Source organism: Pangasianodon hypophthalmus, chromosome 14 (genome assembly GCF_027358585.1).
Source record: "Pangasianodon hypophthalmus isolate fPanHyp1 chromosome 14, fPanHyp1.pri, whole genome shotgun sequence".
Lineage (NCBI taxonomy): Eukaryota > Metazoa > Chordata > Actinopteri > Siluriformes > Pangasiidae > Pangasianodon > Pangasianodon hypophthalmus.
The window spans coordinates 13,600,789-13,624,154 of NC_069723.1; the positions used below are offsets into that span (position 1 = coordinate 13,600,789).

The following is a 23,366-nucleotide window of genomic DNA, read 5'->3' on the forward strand; positions in this document are numbered from 1 at the left end:
ATTTTCTTTTTTAAATTCTATTGATTGCGTTATTTGTGTTGTTATTGCAAGAGTTTTGTTTGTGTCGTGTCTAATGCGGCCATGCCATATTTTTTTATCAGCATCAGCCATCTTTACATGACTGATTTTATTGTTCTGTTATCAGTCTGAACACCCTTTGAGCCACAGGGCAGAGGGAAAATGCAGTTGCACAAAACTTCAAGCAACTTTTGGTGTGAACTTCCCTATGCAATAATTTGCATCTGCTTAGTCAGTTTATAACCTGAAAGAAAGACAAGAGTTTTTCTTTGTGGAAAAGAAGCTCACAGTATGGCTGTGAAATTATTTACCAGTCCACTTGCCAATTTTTCTGAATGAAAGCTGGGTTGTTGTTCCGAATGGTTGTCTGTGTGTGTGTGTGTGTGTGTGTGAGAGAGAGAGAGAGAGATAGAGAAAGAGAGAGAGCATTTGGGTGGGGGGTAGTTGTAAGAATGTGCTTTTGTTCTAGCCTCTTAACTTGTGTGCCCTCCTAGACACCACAGGCCAATAGAAATGCTGCTATCAGAAGCAGGAAACACCACCCAGCAGCACTGTGCTGGGAATATCACGTTTAAAATATAACATGACAGCTGGATTTGTCAGGTTTTTAGTATTGCCTCCCAGTGTAAATTAGAAGTCACTATGCCATGAAGGAAATGTTAGATTTGAACACTAGGGCCAAGGAATGGAATGAATGTATGAAATAAAGAAAAGCTGAATGTGTGATTTTTGTTTTTGGCTGGCCATGCACACAGTTTTATATTCAACCGTCCAACCATACAGGCACGTTCTACCAGTAGGGGACATCATGTTAACTGAGTGTGAGCTGCTTGGACGTCAGTTGCCAAGATGGATGGAAGGGGGAGGGAAGAGTTGGGCGGTGCTCCTTATTCGGTGGAAGAGATCACATGGGTCCTGAGCGGTATGGGAGTGAGTGAAAGAACTTAAAACTTTTGTGACGAAACCTAGAAAGGAGTATGGGTGTGTGTTTGTGTGTATGGAAGAGAGAACAGGAAAAAGAGAGTTAGTAACAAGGACAGGGTTGATTTCACAGACCTAAGGAGCACACATTGTGAAGAAACATGCCCACCAACTTCACAGTGGTGCCAGTGGAAGATTGTAATGCCTCAGGTTCAAACTATGATGGTAATAACCCAGACGAGGAGAGGAGAGAACTTTTGTTCGGACCTTCCTCAGGTAAGAATGATTTGGAAAATGCCTGTGAGTGTCAAAGCTTGCCCAGGCACATGGTACTGAACACGGAAGAGTTCTCTTTGCCTTAGTCATGACTCTCTACCAGCTCTTACAGTCTGTGGATTTCTGTTTATATTCTTCTTTATGTTGGACTGGCAAAGCCTCACAGAACATGTGCAGCGTTTGTGTGCTTGAGCAAGCAATGGTTTCCTGAGCTACCCTTTTTAAGTTTCCTGTTTTTTCCTTATCCTCTTTCTCTTTCTATGAACTGTTGGAAACTACTTATAACTACAAATTACTACATGTAAAAATAAACATAAACCTCATCTTAGATCAATTCTGCTTTTAAAGGGAGGTTAGGTTTAAACTAGATCCAGAGCTTTAATAGCTTACAGTCTTTTTTGGGTTCAGCTACATGCTGTTAAGTTGTATTTTTATTCTCTTGGTTGTAATTATGTAGTTATATATGTGTAATGGCACTGTATGGCAATACAAATGGCATTTGTACTGTTGTATATGTTTTAACAGCAAAAGAGTTGAAACAATTGTAATCATTTTAAACATTTGGACATTTCCAAAAATGCTTAAAGTCATAATGTATTATTCATTGTTGTTGTTGAAATATATTATTTAGTAACTACTGTATAGTGGAACTAATAGAAAAGGTATGTAGTTACAAGAGTGAGGAATGTAAAAGTTTGGACTGGCTGGCAGATCCTGGGTTTAAGGGGTTAAAATTATTTTGTTTATATAGCCAGTTTTTCCACTTGCGTATTCCCTGTAATCTGCTGAAGCAAACAGTAACTATTAAGATTTTACGATTACATGGCTTCATAGAAATTGCAGGCACAGCTGAATGGGTGACAGACTATTACAGTTGTATTTTGTTGGTTTTTAATTCAGTTATATGGTTTATTAGAACTTTGCAATAGTTGTTCACCAGCATTCTATTATACTATAATTGCTATAATTTCCTTATAAGACGACCTTGGTGACTTGGTGTTGTACTTAGTATTATTGCTGATGATAAGTAAAGAGATGATGGTTCAATATTTATCTCTACAGTATGTAATCAGTGTTCTCTGGATGGCAAACTTGTGTAAGTACATTTTCAGAAAACAGTGGAAGGTAATGGGTTATTTTTGGTGTACAGTTTTGAGAAGCAGTTGTTTGTTTATACATTACTTTACAGTGGAAATCTGAATAGATTTTTTTAATCCTTGTATGTTTATTTGCTATCATTTTTGCATGTTGTTAGAATTGACTTATCATAATGTAACATTTGTAATAGTAGAGATTTGCTTGTGGATTCATTGCAGGGTTTGTGCTACAGGGTTCATGGAATAGTGTTTAAATAATCATTTAAATTAAGACAAGCAAGACCAAAGTAAGAAGTTTGTAAAAAAAAAATTCTATGAAGAGTATGAATGTCTGAATGTGAGTATGAATGAATGTGAGTTTTTAGTATGAATTGATAAGGGCTCCAAATGATGTATGAAAAGATGTATGAAAAACAGTTAGCGTAAACACAGGTTTGCCCATTTCATTATGCAGAACACACCCATTAGAACTGACCAGCAGTCATTTTTACTCTAGCAAAGCATTTGAATTTCTTTATTGTCTTTTGGACCATTGTCCTTGGTCCAATGACCAATCAAAATTATCAAGTGGCCTTGAACAAACAATACCTACTTCCCAGAAAACAATAACTGTAGGCAGCACACCCAACTGGGCAGACCATTAATATGTGAATGGGGAGGCTTTCAGCAAGCATTCTTTAATTGTACATTGTCTTGGGTGTGAGAAATGTCTGCTAAGATACAAGTATGAGATGGATGAGTGTGTAAGCTATAAACATCAAGCATCACAATGCAGGTTGTGACAGGGCACAATGAGTACACATTAACTACACTGAAAGTAGGAGAAGCAGCAGAATGAGGAGAAATAAACCAGTTGACAAAATTGTAAACATTTGATCAAAATATAAATGCCTTTTAGGCCTCATCAAGAATAATGAGTCTTCCTTTATATATATAATTCCAAAAACACCTTTTCTGCTGCCCAACATACAGAAAATAACAATAATTTTCCAGAAAACCTACTCATAATCTGTGCCACAGCTGTAAATAAGTGAAGTGACGTGTGGCCAAGTATGGTGACCCATACTCGGAATTTGTGCTCTGCATTTAACCCATCCAAGTGCACACGCACAGTAGTGAACACACTGTGAACACACACCCGGAGCAGTGGGCAACCTTTTTTTTTTTTTTTGCTGTGGCGCCCGGGGAGCAGTTGGGGGTTCGGTGTCTTGCTCAAGGGTCTCACCTCAGTCGTGGTAATGAGGGTGGGAGAGAGCGCTGGTCATTCACTCCCCCCACCTACAATCCCTGCCGGACCTGAGACTCAAACCCACGACCTGCAAGTCCGACTGTCTAACCATTACCATTATTGAATGTACTGAAGAATTACTCCAGCAATGTCAGTTGGGAGAACATCACCACCAATATTATCTCAAAAACACATCAGAGATTGTTCTTTAATGTTGTGCCATTAATGCAGTTCCACTTTTTTGAGACAGTTATCACCTCATTCATCGATGGTTCATCTCAGCCACTGTTTGCACAAATGGCAGACTACGGAAAGTGGTGGCTCAGTGGTTAAGGCTTTGGATTAATTGGAAGGTTCCGAGTTCCAATGTTGGGTCCTTGTGCTAATCTTCAAATGCTCAGTTGTAAGCCACTTTGGACAAAAGTGTTGAATGAGCAAATGTAAATGTAATTATTTCCATGATATTGGCCATAAAAATCAACAATTTGAAAAACAAACTCAGTAGGCCATTCTGAGAAGTAGGATGTAAAGGAAAACAATAAAATTGCCCTCCTGGGTGTAATTTTTCATTCAAAGGCTTTATTCATTTACATTGACATTTATGGCATTTGGCAGACGCCCTTATCCAGAGTGACTTACAAAAGTGCTTTGAAGTCTCTAGCAATAAATACATTCTGATACTGACACAAGCTGAGAATACCATCAGTCCAAAAACTCTGTTGGGGAGGTAATATAGTAACAAGCACTCAGACAATACAAAGTTTTTTTTTCTCGTTTTTTTTTAAAGTGCTAATTTAAGTACAGTGCTAATAAGTAAGCTTATTCACATAAACCTGGATACATGAAGCAAGAAAAATGTTGAATGGTATAATGAAAGCTTTGTCATCTGTGACATATACAACATATCCAGACATGCAGGACGACATCCGGAGCTAATAAGAACATCTTGACTCATAATGTTGATTTCACATGATTTCACAAGTGTACAGAAGCACCTTGTGGAATGTTTTATGTATGTCTTTAGTATTATCCATGTCTTCTGTCACATGCACCGCTGCCCAGGTTAGTTTTAATTTCAGTCTGAAACTGCACAACACAAACAAATAAACCAGCTTCAGGCAAAGCTTACGAAGGCATGCAAAGAGAACCTGACAGAGCAATGATATTACCATTTGGTTTGGTATTAATTCACTTTATACAACCTGTTGTCTCAGCAAGTGTAAAATCAATATATTAATTAAATTTACATACATTTACGATGTTAATCATACATAATACAATAACAGACTGGAAAATATTTTGCTAATTTGTAGCTGATCCTGTATCACAAGTAATGATTCATTGTTTATACAAAACATGATGAGACACTTATCTTGATGACATTATGGCATTATATTTCATTCTTCAGTCAAAACAGATATTCCTGTCTGCTCCTCTATTTCTGTTCCATTTTTGAGTTGGGCATGGGCCATATCTTAAAATATGTGAAATTGTGCATGGAGTTTGCCTTCAACTCAGCCACAGATTCACTGCTCTCTTTTATTTACTTATTTGGTACAGTAGCTTTCTCATAGGCAGAAACTTATAAAGAGAGAAAAGAGCTGAGAATTCCAATACACTATAGGCGGTGAGGAGAACATGAAAGTCCATCTAATAGCAGGCTAAGGGACAATTACAAGACTCCACATGAAAGACTAAAATGGAGTAAAGAAGAATGGGCAGCTGCACAAAACAGATAATGAGATAAAGGCTAGCACTCTTCCAGCTAATGCACGTGGTTAGATAGAGCACACTGTCTCTGTCAGCCTTATGAGCTCTCACTCTGTTGACTGGAAGAGTGTTTCTTCGAGTTTGTCTCAGTGCAGAGGGCTGTTCAGAGGGATTTGCTGTGATAGTTGAGCTCTTAGCTACAGTGCAGTACAGCGCAGAGCAGTGCTATGGGAAATGGGACAAATGAGAAGATTGTACTAAAAATTGGAGTGTCATAGCAGCTGGTTGGTGTTCAAGGAGTTAAAACAGTCCAGAAAGATCACAAGATACATCTTATCACAGGACAATTCTGGATATGGATTATGGGGAACGGTTAAGATCAAAACAATTAGGTGAGTTTACTTTTATGACCAGATCTGCCATCTGCCTTTTTTTGTAGTATGTGATCCCACATCTGGAGTTAAATACACATTATACTGCTATAAATTTTCATTTGTTTATTAAATTCCCTCTTTCCACATTGTCAGCATTTCTCTTGTGTATCCTCATGGACCCCTTTGCCTTCAGTCATACACAGGTGCAGTACGCAGCTTACACTTGGTTGTGATGGATTAAGGGGATATTAATAGCTTAGTCATGTAGTGACATACTGTATACACTATAATGCTAAAACCTGCACTAGCGTTACCAGAGCAAGATGTTGTTTTATGACGTTAGGAGCCCAAAAACCAGAAATCTCTAGTTTCAGATAATAAAACTGTGTAATGAAATTAATGCCCTTTTCTGGTCTCTATACTATAACCCTTGTGATAATACTATAATAATTAACTTTATTTGTATAGCACCTTTCATATGTTAAGTGCAGCACAAAGTGCTTCGCTTGGATTAATAGAAAATAAAAAGGCTTATAATAAAAGCTGGACACAAATGCAACATAACAGAAAAACAAAGGTACACTGACTGTGAAGTGTTGAAGTGAATGTTATCATACTGCAATTATTTAGACTAAAATATTGATGTTAAACTTACATGACAAGGGACGGCTCGATAATGGCCCCTTTACCTTTTTGAGGTAATATCAAAAATTAATTTTTTTTAGACCTGATGTCATTTATAAGCACCTGATAAGTTCATTGTGTTGTAAAAACTCAATAAGTCACCTTAAGTATTGTGTAATTTCCTGTCAGGTGTTGAGCAAGGTCCAACTGGAATTTATCATTTACTTCCCATATTTTTCCTGTATTCAGCACATACGCACTTTCCCATACTGAACTTTTTCCATCAGCAGAAAAAGACTAGTTTGGTCTCTATGCTTTGGTTTTCTGTACTTGTCTAAATCGTACACTGAGTAGAGCAGAAGCACATGCCAAGTGGTTATCCCTCTATTATTGTTTTTCGCGCTGAGTCTTGACACTCTGTCATTATTATATCCTCAAAGAGATTATAGCTGTCATGTTGTAAAATAAATTTCACAGTTACTGTAAATCGGGGAAAGTACATTTTCACTTCATTAATCATGGATTTTTGAATTTATGTTACATCATGGCTTGTACTGTTGTACAGTATGTGCTGATTTGTTGCTGTGCATTAATGTAGTTAATTTAGCAGGATGTTAAACCTCTGTATATTATATGACTATGTGGAGTAAATAAACAAAATCTTGCTCATGAGTGTAAGAATTAGGCATTGTGAACATATCGATCTTTTTGAAAATAAATACTAACACGACCTAATACAAACTAAAAAGACCGAGATAAAATTAAGAATTTACACTGTTTATTTTGTGGCATGATCTTTTCTACTCTAAAAACAGCAGTATTTTTCATGGATGTTACAGACACAAACAAATAAGAAAATGTCAATGTTAAAATATGTGTGTCTAATAGGTGATGACACTCCAGGAGAAGACAATCCCTTCCTTACTGTTTATGACTATGACAGGAGCTGTGATGGGAAAAACATGGCACTCTACGAGGTACAGTTCAATTATTCATAAAGAGCTTATGAAACATACAAAGTGCTAACAAATTCCCAAATACAGATTCCCAAATAACTGCAAAAGACAACACTCCGTTTTTGGTTTTAAACATGAAATACTTGTTTTCAAATTTTTGTTTTTGTTTTGACACCTACTTTTGTTACACACAGGAAGAAATGGACAGTACTCCAATGGTGTCGTCCCTCCTCAACAAGCTGGCCAATTATACCAACCTGACTCAGGGGGTTGTGGATCATGAGAAAGCTGAGAGTGAGGATGGAGTTAAGAGGGTCACCATCAAGGTCAGTCTCATACCACCTCAGTTATGGCATGTTGATGATGTCCTACTAATAACCACCAATAAACAGTAGATTTACAAAAGTTTTATTTTTATGCTCTTTAAGCTTATGTCACAAAAAAACCTTTTTGTAATGCTTTTAAAATGTATCCAATACTAAAGAATGTTGCCAAACACACTTGTTAACCAAATAAACATTGATTCTTTCTAAGCTGTCACACTATCGTGACACACTGCAGAATATTTGAAAAAGCATGGCCCACTCAAAGTTTCTCTTTCATAGCCAAAATAACCAATATAGCTCTTCCTCAGCTGATTATGTGGAGTCTGATTCTCTGTATCTTTGTGTTCTCAGGGTCCTCAGATGGGCACTTTTATTGGTGTGTACCTGCCCTGTGTGCAGAACATCTTGGGTGTGATTTTGTTTCTGCGCCTCACCTGGATTGTAGGCACAGCTGGAATTTTAGGCTCCTTTGCCATCGTCTTCATGTGCTGTGCCTGTGTGAGTGCTAAAACTAAAACACACTGATCTAGTACACCTTTATTTCTGTATAAACCAAATTTTCAAACTTAACCAACAAGCTACTCTGACAAATTTACATTTTAGATACATTTAAATCTTTAGCAAATCTTATATCATTTATTTGAACAATTTAAAAGTCTTTGCTTTGTCCTACAGACCTTACTGACAGCAATATCTATGAGTGCCATTGCAACTAATGGAATGGTGCCAGGTATGACAGGCAACAGAAATTTTACTGACTTTATTTTAATTTTACTTTAGTATTTATGAACAGATATGGTAGATTTCTTAGGTGTCCTATTTCTTTTTTAGCTGGTGGCTCATATTACATGATCTCCAGAGCACTGGGTCCAGAGTTTGGAGGTGCTGTTGGGTTATGCTTCTACCTTGGTACAACCTTTGCTGGATCCATGTACATACTGGGCACCATAGAGATCCTTTTGGTGGGTACTTCTTTAGGTGCCGGGCAAAACCTTGCACATATATTTGTGTGTTGACAATTTTGTTCTGCTCTTAACTTGCAATACTCAACCAGAATATTGCATTTTTATTTTAAAAATGATGGCTGGCTTGTTTTACAAATTCAGTTATATCGTTATTTAACCAATATACTGCTGACTCAGTTTTGGCATTGTTACATGCCATATGAAAAGAGTTATACAAATACAAACCAAAATATATAAACAGTAAGAAAATAGCAACAAATGGTGAGTAAAAAATGAAATAAATAGGGAATAAAACATGACAGGGTGTGCTGCTATAGGAAAAACAAGTTAGAACATGACCTGAAACAAGTTAGTTCCTGTTACCACTTACTTTATAACAGCTATAAACAGTTGTTCCTTCATCAGCCTTTGTCATTTTTTCTCTCTCTTAAAGTTAATAAGACAGAAAAGCAGCTAGTCAAGAAACTGAGAAACTGTAACGTGCAAATTCCTCTGCCCTCAAGCATTAGGTGTAAAACCTAAGGAAACAGCTTTACCTCTGACTGTTACAAAGAGCTGAAACAAGTATCTTTCCATTAATGTTACAAAAATGGCTCTGTAAAGAAATCTTCATCATATCAGTGTTTATATGTTCTTAAAATAACAATATTCAAACAATTAAAAAACAAAACAGGCTTAAATTATATGAGTGCCTACCATACAAGTCCCTGTGAACTAGTTGTTACTACAGAAAAGATATTGTATTAGGAACAGTGCATGAATTTTGATCTCTGATTTGCCGTGCAGCTGGCACTACTTTCAGAGCTGCTGTTATAGAAAATTCATCAAGACCCAGTGTCCAGTCAAAATCGAGAATTCAACAGTGTTGTGGTATAAATAAAGTGGTTATACCTAACTTTGTATTTATAGCTGATTTGTGGGATCTCCTGTTTGAGGTATCAATCTAGTTACATAGAATGGTCAAATATACCATTTTTATCTTCCCATCCATTCAAGCTTAGATACAGCTGCGTAGATAAAGTTTATGTAAAGAATAAAACATGACTGGTGAGCTGCTATAGGAAAGTAATCATCAATGGAGTGCTGTGATTATTTCTCAATAATCGCATGTCCCGAAGTGCTTTATTCTTCTTATATCACAGCAATTTACCGAAGAATAAGCATTTTATTTATTAAAGAACAGCATATTGGATTTTTATCCAATTATAGTTGCATTAAATGATGCTGAATGTCCGTGAAACAAGTCAGTTCCTTTTATCACTTACATTACAGCAGCAAAAAAACAGTTGTTCCCTCCCCAGCTGAATATTCCTTCCATAAATGTTCAATAACATTTTAAATTTTTTTTGTTAAGAAAACAATGTATTAGTTTGAGCATCTTTAATAATGACATTCATAGTGAGAGTTGGTGTATCATATACCTTCAGACACTACACAGTACATGTGTTATCTTCTCATCTGTTCTGTCTAATGTATAGATGTACATAGTGACAAATGGAGCTTTGTACCAGGACCACCCGAATAGCATGCGGTTGTATGGAACATGCTGTTTGGCCCTCATGGCTCTGGTGGTGTTTGTTGGGGTCAGGTACGTGAATAAACTGGCACTGGTCTTTCTTTCCTGTGTGATTCTGTCCATTATGGCCATCTACGCTGGAGTCATCAGAACTGTCATCAGCCCTCCAGATTTCCAGTGAGTACACTATACATTCAACTTTACTTGATCTCAAGGACTTTTTAAAGTAAACCACATGACATAAGGAATGAATTATGCCGAGTGAATATTTGATAAACTTTGATTCCACATTTAAAAATACTCCAGATTATGCACACTGATGTTTACATAATGCAAGACTATAAAGACACTTTAAAATTCATGGGGGTATAATGTGGCCAAATACAGTTTTGCATTGGCATGTATCTCAAGCCATTATCTTCAGAATCAATATTGTCGTCAGACTGTATTTTCTTTGTATTTACAAAAGCTCATAGTGAAACTTTTTTCAACCAAATACCCTTGTACCATCCACCAATATCTAAACTGCCATTTATTATAAATGTAAAAATTATAAAAAATTATACTTATTGATTTTTCTGATTTTTCTATTACATTTTACATTACATTGCATACATTTTGTACTGTCTGTATTTGTTTGTTTTTGTCCAATTACATACTTTAAATATTAATGGACTGTTACTATTATTATCATTAGAATCTGTATGCTGGGTAACCGCACACTAAAAAATATCGAATTTGAAAAATGCATGAAGACAGAAGTGATCAACAACATAACCTATACAACAGACCTGTGGAAGCTGTTCTGTAGTTCACCTTTCCTCAATGCAACGTGTGATGAATACTTCGTCCAGAACAATTTAACAGAGATCAAGGGCATTCCAGGCCTGCTAAGTGGAGTTATCACAGGTGACAGTTCACATAATATTACATACTTCAGTATGCTTGCTAGTATTATACATAATCAAATTATTATATTTTACAGCATTCAAATCATTTTTGCCTTCCAGATAACTTATGGGGAGATTATGGCTCCAGTGGGATGCTGGTAGAGAAGAAGGACCAGGTGTCATCTCCAGCAGAGAATATCAGAGACTATCAAAGAATATCGGGGAATATCAAAGAGCACTTGCCGTATGTCTACAATGACATCACCACTTTCTTCACAATGATGGTGGGCATTTACTTCCCCTCAGTCACAGGTAAGACAGCAGCGGCCCATATATCATAACAGCTTTATGATTTTAGTAGAAAACTTTCATAGAGAGGTACCTAATGAAATTCAGCTGTTATATTAATGTTGCTCTGCATGTGACATGCAAATTAAAAGTGAGCTAGGAACTAGGAAGCAAAACATTGCTAAAATGTTGAAACCATATTCATTTGCTTATTGCTGTCTTTATTAATATTATGCTCCTTAACATATTCTACCAATACAGGACAAATTTATCACTTTAATCGATTATTATGATTATTAATTAAAATGCATTTATAAATGATTGCTTAAGACAAACCTTATGTGTCCAGTTTTACTAGCTACTCTAATGATAATGAGCAACATTTTCATAAAAATTCTTGTAATTCTATAATATGGACGGCATTTAAGGAAAGTTTTTATTGGTTTTAATGGGTCTGACATTCTGGTACAGATGTTCTCAAAACATTTCACATAGTTATTGATAATACATCTAAAGAGTTTGGTGAGTGTTGCCTAAATATTTGTCATAAAAGTGACCTAAAGATTAAAAATGAAAGCCATTTGCTATATTTTAGATGCAATGCACATTAGATGTGTATCCTGATAAAGGTTACAGTCATGCTTTTTAGTATCTGGTAGAGCTTATGCCTAGATGTGAATAATGAACTGAAATGAAATTTCATGATCACTATTTAAGCAGTGAACACCATGCTTGTTACGTTTTTGTAGGGATCATGGCGGGATCAAACCGGTCTGGAGATCTGAGGGATGCTCAGAGGTCTATCCCCATTGGCACCATTATGGCCATTATGACTACTTCCATCATTTGTATCCTTCTATAGACTCAGATCACCTATCAAGCCAGACTTCATGATTTAGGGTTAAGGGGCTCTTTGTACATAAATAATTGCAGAAGAAAAAGCTCTTTAAATGCCTTTCTGTGAAGTTTATTAGAACCTTAATTGCAGCATTTAGATATTTCTTGTGTGGTGTTGTTTGGGGCCTGCATGGAGGGAGTGTTATTGAGAGATAAGTAAGTATTATTTTGGTTGGAAATTGTTAAAACTGTACTACACTATTTTGCAAGCTTGCAGCATTCTACTAGTTGATAAAAGTATTGTTTTAAAAACATGAAAAACTGTGAAGCTCTCTGCTTGAATTGAAAACAATTCTGTCCTGTCTAAACAGGTTTGGGCTCTCTGTGAAGGGAAGCCTGGTGGTAGGCGCTCTGGCTTGGCCTTCACCTTGGTTGATTGTGATTGGCTCATTCTTTTCTTGCTTTGGTGCTGGACTACAGAGCCTGATTGGCGCCCCCAGGCTTCTGCATGCCATTGCACATGATGGCATCATTCCCTTCCTACAGGTTACCTTTATTTTTTAGATATACTGTATATGTATATGCCAACCCTCCTAGATTAGCCTATAAATAAATTCCCAGAGATCTTTGAACATGTGGGCTTATTTATAAGAGACATAACTTCCAAAATAGTTAATCATCCCCCTCACTCACTTTGACTATTTTTACTGAAAATGTATCACTGTGATCCACCATTTTAAAGTGAAATATGTATACTGTGAATTGCATTATAATGGGAATACATTTTAATTCATTTAATTTATAGATATAATGCATGTAAAATGCCCAAACACTCAGTATAGAAATTAAATCCAAATTGTGGGAAATTAGTCACACTGAGTTGGCAGCCCTAGTTAGCTGATAACACTGTGTAATTTTTAGTTTTGGACACTCAGAGTATTCACATTATTCAGAGTATTCACATTATTCACATACAGTGATGGAGTCATAATAAATCATGATTAAAATGGTTGTGTCCCTCTCTGTCTTGTAGGTATTTGGTCACAGTAAATCCAATGGTGAGCCAACCTGGGCATTGCTGCTAACTGTAGGAATCTGTGAAATTGGGATTCTTATCGCTTCTGTGGATGCTGTTGCTCCCATTCTTTCAATGTGAGTATTCACCTCAGCTGTCACCTCCTCACTTCCCTCTCCCTTGGCCTCCAACAACCAACTAAGCACCTGATTTACTGATTTTATATTTAAAAAAAAAAAAAAAAAACATGCAAAATTGCTAACACCCACAAAAAAGATCTAATGGTGTCCACACTGTGGGCGATTGTGTCTTTCAAACAAACAAAATTGCACATTTGCTTTTGCAGGTTTGCCATAATGAATATTCAGTTTGGGGTGACTGATTTGACTTTACAGCTCTACAGCTCTACATACACTTTAAGTTGTTTATGTTGCTTAATACTATATGGAATTATTAAATGCTTAATAGCATCAAGCTATTTTTCAGGAATTAAAAAAGCTAGACACATTGCCAAACTATCAGGAATTTAGCCTCAGGTAAATATATCTCTTTCAGAGTTTATTAAGTGCAAATTAATTTAACAAATAAACCCTAATGCTCCCACTGCACTTTTATGTAGAAATGATGTACATGAAGTACGGAAAGAGTACTTTATTTAAGTCTTTCTTATTCTCTTTAAGTACTAAAACATTACTTAAAGAGAATAAAATAACCTAATAATTATGCCTTGTCTAATGGATACTGATTTCAATTTATCTTGCATGCTTTTTGTGCTGTAGGTTTTTCTTGATGTGCTACCTCTTTGTAAACTTCGCTTGTGCTATCCAAACACTCCTGCGCACCCCGAACTGGAGACCAAGGTTTAAATTCTATCACTGGTATGTTACTAAAGAATTTGTACCATCATAGAAAATATAAATAAATAAGAATCAGGATCATACTGATTTTTTTTTTGCCTTTCCTTATTTGTGTCATTCACTTACACAGATCTGTAACACTATTCAGTTTCTTTACATAAGAACACATGCTGTTTTGTTGAAACCAGTCAAAACTCTTAACTTTTAATAAAAATAATTTTGATTTTATTTGATTATGCAACATTTCTTTTCAAACTATATTTGTACTACAAACATAACTCTTTATCCTCACATTTACTGTTGTAATGATATAATAGTAGTTATGGTAGAAATTGATTTCATGAGTGCTATCAGAATATTCAGGACACAGCACACCTACAGTGATGGTATAACCTTAATTAGTAAATGCTCTGTTCCTTTAATCCAGCAGCATTTTAGGATTTTAGTTGTTTTGTTGCTACATGAAATAATATGAAATAATCTGCATCTAATCCCATAGGAGTCTTTCGGTCCTGGGCATGACTCTTTGTCTCACTCTTATGTTTGTTTCATCCTGGTATTATGCTCTGGTGGCCATGCTGCTTGCAGGATGCATATATAAATACATTGAATACAGAGGGTGAGTCACTTTCCCTTCAGTAATGTACTGCATGCATGGTAATGTACTGCATGCTTTCCGTCATATTAATTATGTTTCTAAAATCATAGGGCAGAGAAGGAGTGGGGAGATGGAATCAGAGGGCTGTCCCTAAATGCTGCACAATATGCGCTTATCAAATTAGAAGAAGCGCCGCCCCATACCAAGAACTGGAGGTAAGCACAGAAGTAAAAGGCTGTCATGAAGCAGACAGACAGACGCAAGTGCAGGTTCACTGATTTTATTGAAAAAAATGTGAGGGGATTGGTAAACAAGGAAACCAGGAAATGTGATGAAGGCTATGGTAAAAACACTGATCAAGACAGGCAGATAACAAAGGCTTGACCTTGTCATGGTCACAATGCTACACAACGTAACACTGAGAGTTATTTAAAGGGAGTACAGACTTCCATTAGTGATCAGGTGAGCAGGGTTAGGTTATGGGAGTTGCAGAGATGGGCGTGACAAAGACATTTTTCAAACAAAACCAGAAATGCAATAAGATAATTTCATCTAATATTTTACGCCTGTTAAATGTTTGTGCTCTTGAACATGGTGTATTTTAGGCCTCAGCTCCTGGTGTTACTGAACCTTGACTCTGATTTGGCGGTGAAGCACCCGCGACTGCTCTCTTTCACGTCTCAGCTGAAGGCAGGGAAAGGTCTTACCATTGTGTCTTCAGTGCTGCAGGGAACCTATATGACCCGAAGTGCTGAGGCCAAAAGTGCGGAAACAGTAAGTACAAGTGAAGAAAAACTTCAAGCTCTTAAGCTGCTAAGCGTGTTACAGTGTCGAAAGGTGCCGGCATGATAGTAGCTGTAAGATTGATGAATAGATCTTGTATACATGGTTTTGATACACCAAGACACTTTAATACCAGTTTCTCTTTCTTTACAGAATGTCAAGGCATCCATGTCTGCGGAGAAAACAAAGGGCTTTTGTCATGTTGTGGCATGCTCTAACTTGAGAGATGGTTTCTCCAACTTGATCCAGTCAGCTGGTCTGGGAGGCATGAAGCACAATACTGTCCTGATGGCATGGCCCAGCAACTGGAGACAGGCTGAGGATGCAACCTCCTGGAAAAACTTTATTGGTATGTGCATGATACCATCTTCAGTTGAGTTTCTATTAAAAGTCAGTATAAATAACATTTCTCTAAGTTTGTCTGCTTTGAACCATATTAAATTTATTTATTTTCTGACTCTGTTTATGATCATTCTCTTAAATCATATATGCAAATTTGAAAGTCATAGACTGATCATAACTCTCTCCTGCCACAGAGACAGTGAGAGAGACGACTGCTGCACACCAGGCCCTGCTTGTGGCAAAGAACATTGACATTTTTCCAAGCAACACAGAGCGTCTGGCTGAGGGCACCATTGATGTGTGGTGGATTGTCCATGATGGAGGCCTGCTCATGCTGCTTCCATTCCTGCTCCGCCAGCACAAGGTACGAGGTTGAGAAATGTGTATGGCCATTTTGATAGATGACTGGTTTTCAGACTCACACTACTGCTTTCTTTAGGTGTGGAAAAAATGTAAGATGCGCATCTTTACTGTGGCACATCTGGATGACAACAGCATTCAGATGAAGAAGGATCTGCAGATTTTCATGTATCAGCTGCGCCTTAATGCAGAAGTGGAGGTGGTGGAGATGGTAAGACATTAGTGAATTGTAAATGTATGTATATACCAATATTCATATCTACGATATGGATACATACAAATGGATACGCAAGTACATTAAAATTGAATATGCAATTTGCCACTATCAGTTAGAAATTCTTAGGAAGCTTAAAACATACTACAACTGTGTACTATGAAAAAGAAATTTAAAAAAGGAGACTTATCACTTATGCATGTGAACAATTTTGTGCTTAATTCATGCGTGTTCACACTTCTATGGACAGAAAGTAATTTATAATTTGTTTGGATCCAATGCAACTCTGACCAGGATAAAGTGGTTACCGAAAGTGAGTGAGAATCTGTACACAGTTAAGCTCACTCCTAAACATATGTATGTAGCAACCCTGTTAATAAAGATTAAACAATTTTCTCCTCTGCCACAGTTGTAATAATAATAATAATAATAATAATAATAATAATAATCTTTATTTACAAAGCATCTTTCATACATTTCATACATAATACCTTTATTACATATCACCTCATATACATTTAAAATTCAGCTCAAAGTGCAGTGTGAAATAATAGCAAAAAGAAACACTAAAACTAAGCAAATAATAAAAATACAACAAATAATAACAGTAAAAAAAGAAGAAAAATAATATAAACAATATCATAAGAATATAAAATACAAAAATGTATTATAAGAATGTGTAAAAAATATAATAAAATGACAATAATTAAAAGAATATAAAAGAAATGCAAAAGCAATGTGCCAGAAAAAATAAGGCAAATAATAAAAGCTGGTTAATGTGAAAAATTGTAACATGTTCCAGATATTTGGCACATGAGAACAAATTGCTACTTCACCACGTGCCACAACTTCACTTGCTCACCCTGTATATCTTTTGCTATTTGGCTATTTTGTATAACAGTATCTCTACCTCACTGTTGTTAAAGTTTATCTACCAGAGCCTTTTCACATAAGCCATGTTATTTGCCATACTACAAGTACTACATGTTCTGCAAGTAGGCTGCTAGGACTTTCTAAAAGGAAGTTGTTTACCATATTTACCAATTCAAGGATGAGCATTCACAAGCAAGACAAAACACAATTTATGTGTTTTATACCCATACATTTAGAACATATATGCATATATGGTTTGATATTTTTGCTATCACTTGAGGACGTGAGCTATACCAGTATGCTTTATATATACAATGAATGAAAAATAGCATTGTGTTGTTTATAGTTTATGGCTTGAAGGAAACCTTGTGGCAGTGTCATTATTATTTGTGAGATGCTGAGTGTGATCATCCTCTTATACTTTGCACTGTCTTTGTTATTTAGCATGAGAGTGATATCTCAGCCTTTACCTATGAGAGGACCCTAGTGATGGAGCAGCGTTCTCAAATGCTAAAACAGATGCAGCTGTCCAAAACCGAGAGGGAAAGAGAGGTAATATGTGTAGTAATTTTCACCTCATTTAATAGGTCTGTTCCTCCTAGAGAGAGGAGAGACCAATGAGTCACTTTTTGTAATAGATTGTAAAATATCAAACATCATTCCATTGTATGGCATCTACTGTCTTGCTCTAAATGATGTCTCATTGTACTTGTACGGTGACAATTATGGTATCCTATCTTATCTTATGCATTTTTAATACGGATTATATCAAGTTTAGATATGAACAGGTGGACATTTTCCTGTCACGAAGAATAGTAAGAATAATATTTTTATGATTTTGTATGTATAGGAATGATCAGTTTTAGACTTTGGTAGAGATAACAAACCATGTCTCTGATGCCATTTGGGTTTTGTATGTTCTGTGGTTGTTGCCAGATTCAAAGCATTACAGATGAATCCAGGAGTTCCATTAAAAGGAAGAACCAAACAAAGAGCCTGTCTCCTAACACTTTACAAGTACCTGGCATGGAAGACCTGGAGCATGAGGTATTCTTAGTTTTCTTTCGCTTACCCATTCCATTCTAAATGAAGAATTTGTACTACATATCCTAGCTGACAATTTAAGGTTAGCAAAATTATGTTGTATTACATAGTTACATTTATAAATGTTCTTACACATTGCTACAGAATTTTTAGTTTTCAGCATTTTATATGCATTTTATAAGTATGAGACAGAGGAAACATGGCTATTCCTAAACCTGTACTGTAACTGTTAAGCATTATGTTGTTCATTATTGCTGCTCACCAAATCCATATTGAAGCTCAGTGAAAAAGTAGAAGCACTACTGTAGTATGCAGAAAACCTGCAGCATGTTATAGTTTATCTGTCCCTGATAAAGAAATCAGTTGTTAATCCTGCAGGCTCACATGCTTCATGAAAGGAATTCTAAGTGTCAGGGTGGCCACCAAGAAAGGAACAGCCCTGACTCTCATCAAGTCCACATGACCTGGACCAAAGAGAAATTTGTTGCAGAGAGGCAGCGTCACCGTGAGGCTAACCCAGGCATACGGGACATTTTCAACATGAAACCGTAAGTACTACACAGACTGACAATGAGAATACAACAGCAGACATGTCTTTAGCTATATTTAAATACTTCAATTTTAAGTAAACATCAATAAATGCAACATATAGAAGAATACTATTTTTAATCATAAAAATATCTAAAACCGCATTTTTGTTTTTTCTTGTTTCACCCTTTCCAGAGAGTGGGAGCACCTGTAAGTCATATTTAATTTTGTTCATGCTAATCTTTGTTTGGAAATGCTTACACTTTATGTTCTTTTTGTATTCATCATGACTGTGTACTCATTACAGCTTGCTGAAAGGCTAGGCAAAAACAACAATTTCATTGTCAGAACGTAGTAAGAGAATGCACACTATAAACCTGGATGGTGCAAGCTCAGTGGAGAAAAGGGTTAGCAGATCTCCTATCTGTCAAAGAGAACACTGAACACTTTTGGAAACAGAATCAGCATATGGATGCATGTTGATATTGTATGCTATGCAGTTGTGAGTGTTCAGTAGGTATGATGCACAAGGGAACCAAGTTTAAAGATTAAATGTTTGATAAATGTGTGTGTGTTTTTTTTTTTATAGAAACCAGTCCAATGTCAGAAGAATGCACACTGCAGTCAAATTGAATGAAGTTCTGGTCAACAAATCCCAGAATGCCCACCTTGTCTTACTGAATATGCCTGGACCACCTAAAAACAAGGATGGTGATGAGAACTGTATCCTTTTTCAATTCATTGCTTTTTAATCAGGTTTTACATTATAGTATAAAACTAACAGAGCAGATTCTAACAGCTTCAGTTTTTTGAGCTGGGTTCAGAGTTGGTGACTTCATTTTAAAGGTTGTGTCAATATTTACTTATATTCACTGTCACTTTAAGTGCTTAAGCTGATTTTCTGGACAGCCCACTCAAATTGTTAAAATTACCCACATGTTGTTCACAACTCTGAGGCTGACAGATTTTTCTGGTATAGAAGTGTTTTTCTATAGCATCTAGTCCTCTATCTTTAAACACAAGCACTTGCATTTAAGTTAAAAAAATGAGATAGAAAATGTGAACTGAAGAAGCAAATCGCTTTTTTTTGCTGTTAACTGCAATACAATGCAACATAAAAATGAGACAATTTAAAAATTAACAAATAAAAGAAAGACCAATAAAGTATATAAATGATATGATAGAAAGTTCAAATTAACATCTAATAGGACTCCAGTATTATATTGCCAATACATTGCTGAATAGATAGTCCTAGTTGTAGTCTTTATTTAGCAACATGGCATCCACACTCATTATCTGGCAGCTTTTGAAAATAGCACTTGATCCAGCACTTTCAGTTTTTTTGGATGATGAATCAGCAGGCAGAAAGCTTTAAACACTGTCTACTGTTGAGAATTACAGCCGTTGACTGGACAGGCTAAAAAACATAATTTTCTCAAATTTTTTTAAAACAATTAAACAGTTAAATGTGGCCACTAAATTAAGGTCATGAAATCATAATGTGTGGGGGATGTCGGCTATTTTATCATGCTTTAAATACACTATTTTGAGTTGTGGTTTTAATAAAATAATGCCAATGTTTAGTTTAATTTGATTCGCTCTTCTGTAAAGATATGCTAAGCATTCATTTGTTACATATACAATATAGTCAATTCATTGGCATGTTTTTATATTTAATATTGTCCTCAATTTAATATATTAATTTAATTTAGTTAAATATTGTCAGAATTAAATGTTAATGAGACATGGTTTTGGCAAACTCCACCTTATGCAACTGTCGGAGTAGCTCGTAAGTTGATTTTTAAATGATGTGGCCCTTGTTGACTCAAAACACTACTTTTTTCTGAGTAGAGTGAACATGAGTGGCAATTATTAAACCCTTAAACTCATGGAACCCTGTCAGTGGTTCCAAAAATTACATTCCTTACTCTTGTAACTACATACGTTTCCTCTTTGTTTCCCTGTAATTGCTAAATTATTCATAGCATTTACTCAAAATACACTTTCATTCAAATTAATGTGTTAATGAACAATGTTATATGTTATTAACAGCAGTGTTAATAATCTGCAGTAAGTAATTGCTTGTATTGTAATTCATGCTCTGTGGCTCTTAAGAACATTTACTCCTTGACAGGAATGTCCCAGACATGGAATTTTTGGAGGTGTTAATGGAAGGTTTGGAGCGGGTTCTGCTCGTACGAGGTGGAGGAAGAGAGGTCATCACCATCTACTCATAGTTCACAGTGGAAATGACTAGTACTCAGGGAAGGTAAAATAAAAATAGGAAATAAAAAATAAAATCCTTTTAACCACACTGGTACAGGCAGTTAGACCTACATAAAAATGCCTCATTTGGTCAAACATTTTCTTTAATCGATTTTAAGAGGCGCTTATTTATATTTTGGTAGTACCAATAATATAAATACAGTGTAAATGTTAATATTCTACACAAAGTACTGGCATTTTTTTCGCAGTGTCCCTTCCACACACAATTTTATCCCAGTGGTAATATCCAAGTTTCAATTAGTCAGTTAGATTTAGTCCTTACATATTTTAAGAAAGTGTCACTTTAAACTGATTGTGCCTACTTTGCGACCTACTGTTCATTTTATACACTTTTATACTACAATAAAAGTATAATAATAGGTCACTGAGAATCTAAGTTAAAAAAGCCCATCCGTTCTACCAACCACATATTAAAAATATATTGCATCTTAATACAGTGTGACCCATAGAGTGCTCTCAAAACAACAGATTTTTCCAGATTATAAATTTCTTCTGATTCTCACTGACAGTATGGATGTGTTCACTTCTGACACATAAAATACCAATTACCAAATGTTTTTTCAACACCAGAATGCAAGACACCAGAATGTTTATAACATTTAAAAAATATACTTTTTCCCCTGAAGTCAGAATATGACATTTAACAAAAGGCTTTTCTGGTGATACCAAATAATATCAAAACCCTAAATCTGTGGGGGTTGATACTAAATATTAATATTATATATTAAGCTTTGTTATATTACATTATATTTTATATTATAGGCTTTATTATGTTATATTGTGTGTGCTGTAAGACAATACAATTAATGGTGTTGTCAATTAAAGTGTTTGTATTTTTCAGTTGTTCCATATAATATGCTGCTATTTTAATTGAAAAGTGTTTATTCCTATTGGCTCTTGAAGGGTGCCATTTCCTCACAAGAAGAACTTCATTATGCAGTTCTTTTAAACCAAAAAAAAAGGTTGCTGTGGGAGATTCAGCATGATGTAGACTGAATGATGTGCATGGTGATGCATGTTGCGTGCCAGTAACCATGCGCTAGATGATGAATCAGCGATGAATCTGATGTTATAGGAAGCACCTCATTCAGTCACAATGTAGAAGAACAATATGTTTGTAACTTGTTTAATAGAGAAATTGTAGCATAGATAAATTGTAGCATAGATAAATATGTACATAGAGAAAACTGTACATAGAGAAATCTGTACATAGATGGGACATCACTTAACTTAAAAGAAGATGTATTGCTTGATTGCTTGAGGTGGCCTTCAAGAGATTCCTGTCTTCATTCTTAGTCAAACAGTACTATGTTTTTTGAATTTGTATTTGGTTTGGATTTTTCTTGCTTTCTGGACATTTCTAATTACATACCAAACATACACATAAGCAGATTAATTTATGTTAAACATTTTTTTTTCTCCCAATAAACTCTCTGGATTGATCCTGTTTTTTTTATTATTATTATTATTATTATTATTATTATTATTATTATTATTATTATTATTGTCTGCATGCTTACTCATTTTCTGCATTCTTTTCAGTAATCCAGGTCACAGGTCACAAAACTAACCAGATTTATGTCTATAGGAAATAAAGTGTTTACACTGTAGCTGCAAGTGATGGAGGGTCGAAAGCAAGAAAGTAATGAAGCGAGAAAGAAGAGAACAGCAGGAAGAAGAGAAAGAAAATAGTAGAAGAGAAAGAAAGAATCACTGGAAAAATAAAGAGAATGAGAGAAATTGTGAGGGGGAAAAGAAGGTATAAAAGGGAAGAGAAAGAAGGAATGAAAAAGTGGCATAAGAAAGAGAGGGACAGGAAAAGAAAGTGGAAAAGGAAAGAGGGAAAGAGAAAGAAACAGGTAGAACTCGATGCCAGTGGCACTGTCGATTGTCAGTGGCATCGTGGATGTTTCCACCGGCAACCCAATTCTTGAGATACCGCTCTAACGAGAATGAGATGCACAGATGCATGCATGGATTGACGGATGCACAGATACACGGACAACCCAAAACCATAATGCCTCCACCACCTACTGGCTCTGACTTTAAAGCAGAGCTGCTGATTGGTTGTAAATCCCATTGTTACACCACCAGTGAGGAAGATATTTTTTTTAACTTTCAGGTATTTTAAAAACTGTACATTTTATCAAAACCAAAAATACATTTTCTCATTTGAAATGCAGTCTGTATGTTACATAGTCTTCTCTTTATGCAGATTGGGCTGTATTAACTGTGAAGTATGTAATAATAAGAAGCCAAATCAAATAGAAGAAAAGGCAGCAATCTTTGTATCTAATTGCTTATAAGGCAGCATTTTGATCACTGTGAAGGTACCTATAAGAAAACAGTTTGAAACAGGCTTCGAAGGCCGCATACGTCTCTAGCACAGAGCCATACCTGCTGAGCTACACTGAACTCATTCTATTATATTTCACACTCA

At 35.8% G+C, this 23,366-nt stretch overlaps 1 protein-coding gene across 2 annotated transcripts; it reads left to right on the forward strand.

The window, feature by feature from the left end:
- Positions 1-917: 917 nt before the first annotated feature.
- LOC113532728 (solute carrier family 12 member 7) lies at positions 918-22,368 on the forward strand. Of its 2 annotated transcripts, none has more exons than XM_026924275.3 (26): positions 918-1,215; positions 7,137-7,225; positions 7,399-7,530; positions 7,882-8,028; positions 8,206-8,260; positions 8,362-8,492; positions 9,974-10,188; positions 10,709-10,920; positions 11,022-11,213; positions 11,939-12,037; positions 12,185-12,242; positions 12,398-12,572; positions 13,060-13,178; positions 13,821-13,919; positions 14,398-14,517; positions 14,607-14,711; positions 15,102-15,270; positions 15,433-15,628; positions 15,816-15,985; positions 16,061-16,192; positions 17,513-17,620; positions 18,005-18,115; positions 18,491-18,660; positions 18,836-18,850; positions 19,230-19,363; positions 20,786-22,368. In XM_026924275.3, the coding sequence occupies exons 1-26, from the start codon at positions 1,101-1,103 to the stop codon at positions 20,875-20,877; spliced, it is 3,360 nt and encodes a 1,119-aa protein (XP_026780076.1). In that variant the 5' UTR covers positions 918-1,100; the 3' UTR covers positions 20,878-22,368. The 2 variants fall into 2 exon arrangements, with proteins under 2 accessions (XP_026780076.1, XP_026780077.1); XM_026924276.3 differs by lacking the exon at positions 918-1,215 and adding an exon at positions 4,118-5,642.
- The last annotated feature ends 998 nt before the right edge of the window (positions 22,369-23,366 follow it).

Coding starts and splice junctions, on each gene's coding strand:
- LOC113532728 (XM_026924275.3), top strand. CDS start 1,101: ATGCCCACCAACTTCACAGTGGTGCCAGTGGAAGATTGTAATGCCTCA. Junction 13,920..14,397: donor AGGTTTAAATTCTATCACTG/GTATGTTACTAA, acceptor CTAATCCCATAG/GAGTCTTTCGGTCCTGGGCA. Junction 15,629..15,815: donor CTCCTGGAAAAACTTTATTG/GTATGTGCATGA, acceptor CTCCTGCCACAG/AGACAGTGAGAGAGACGACT.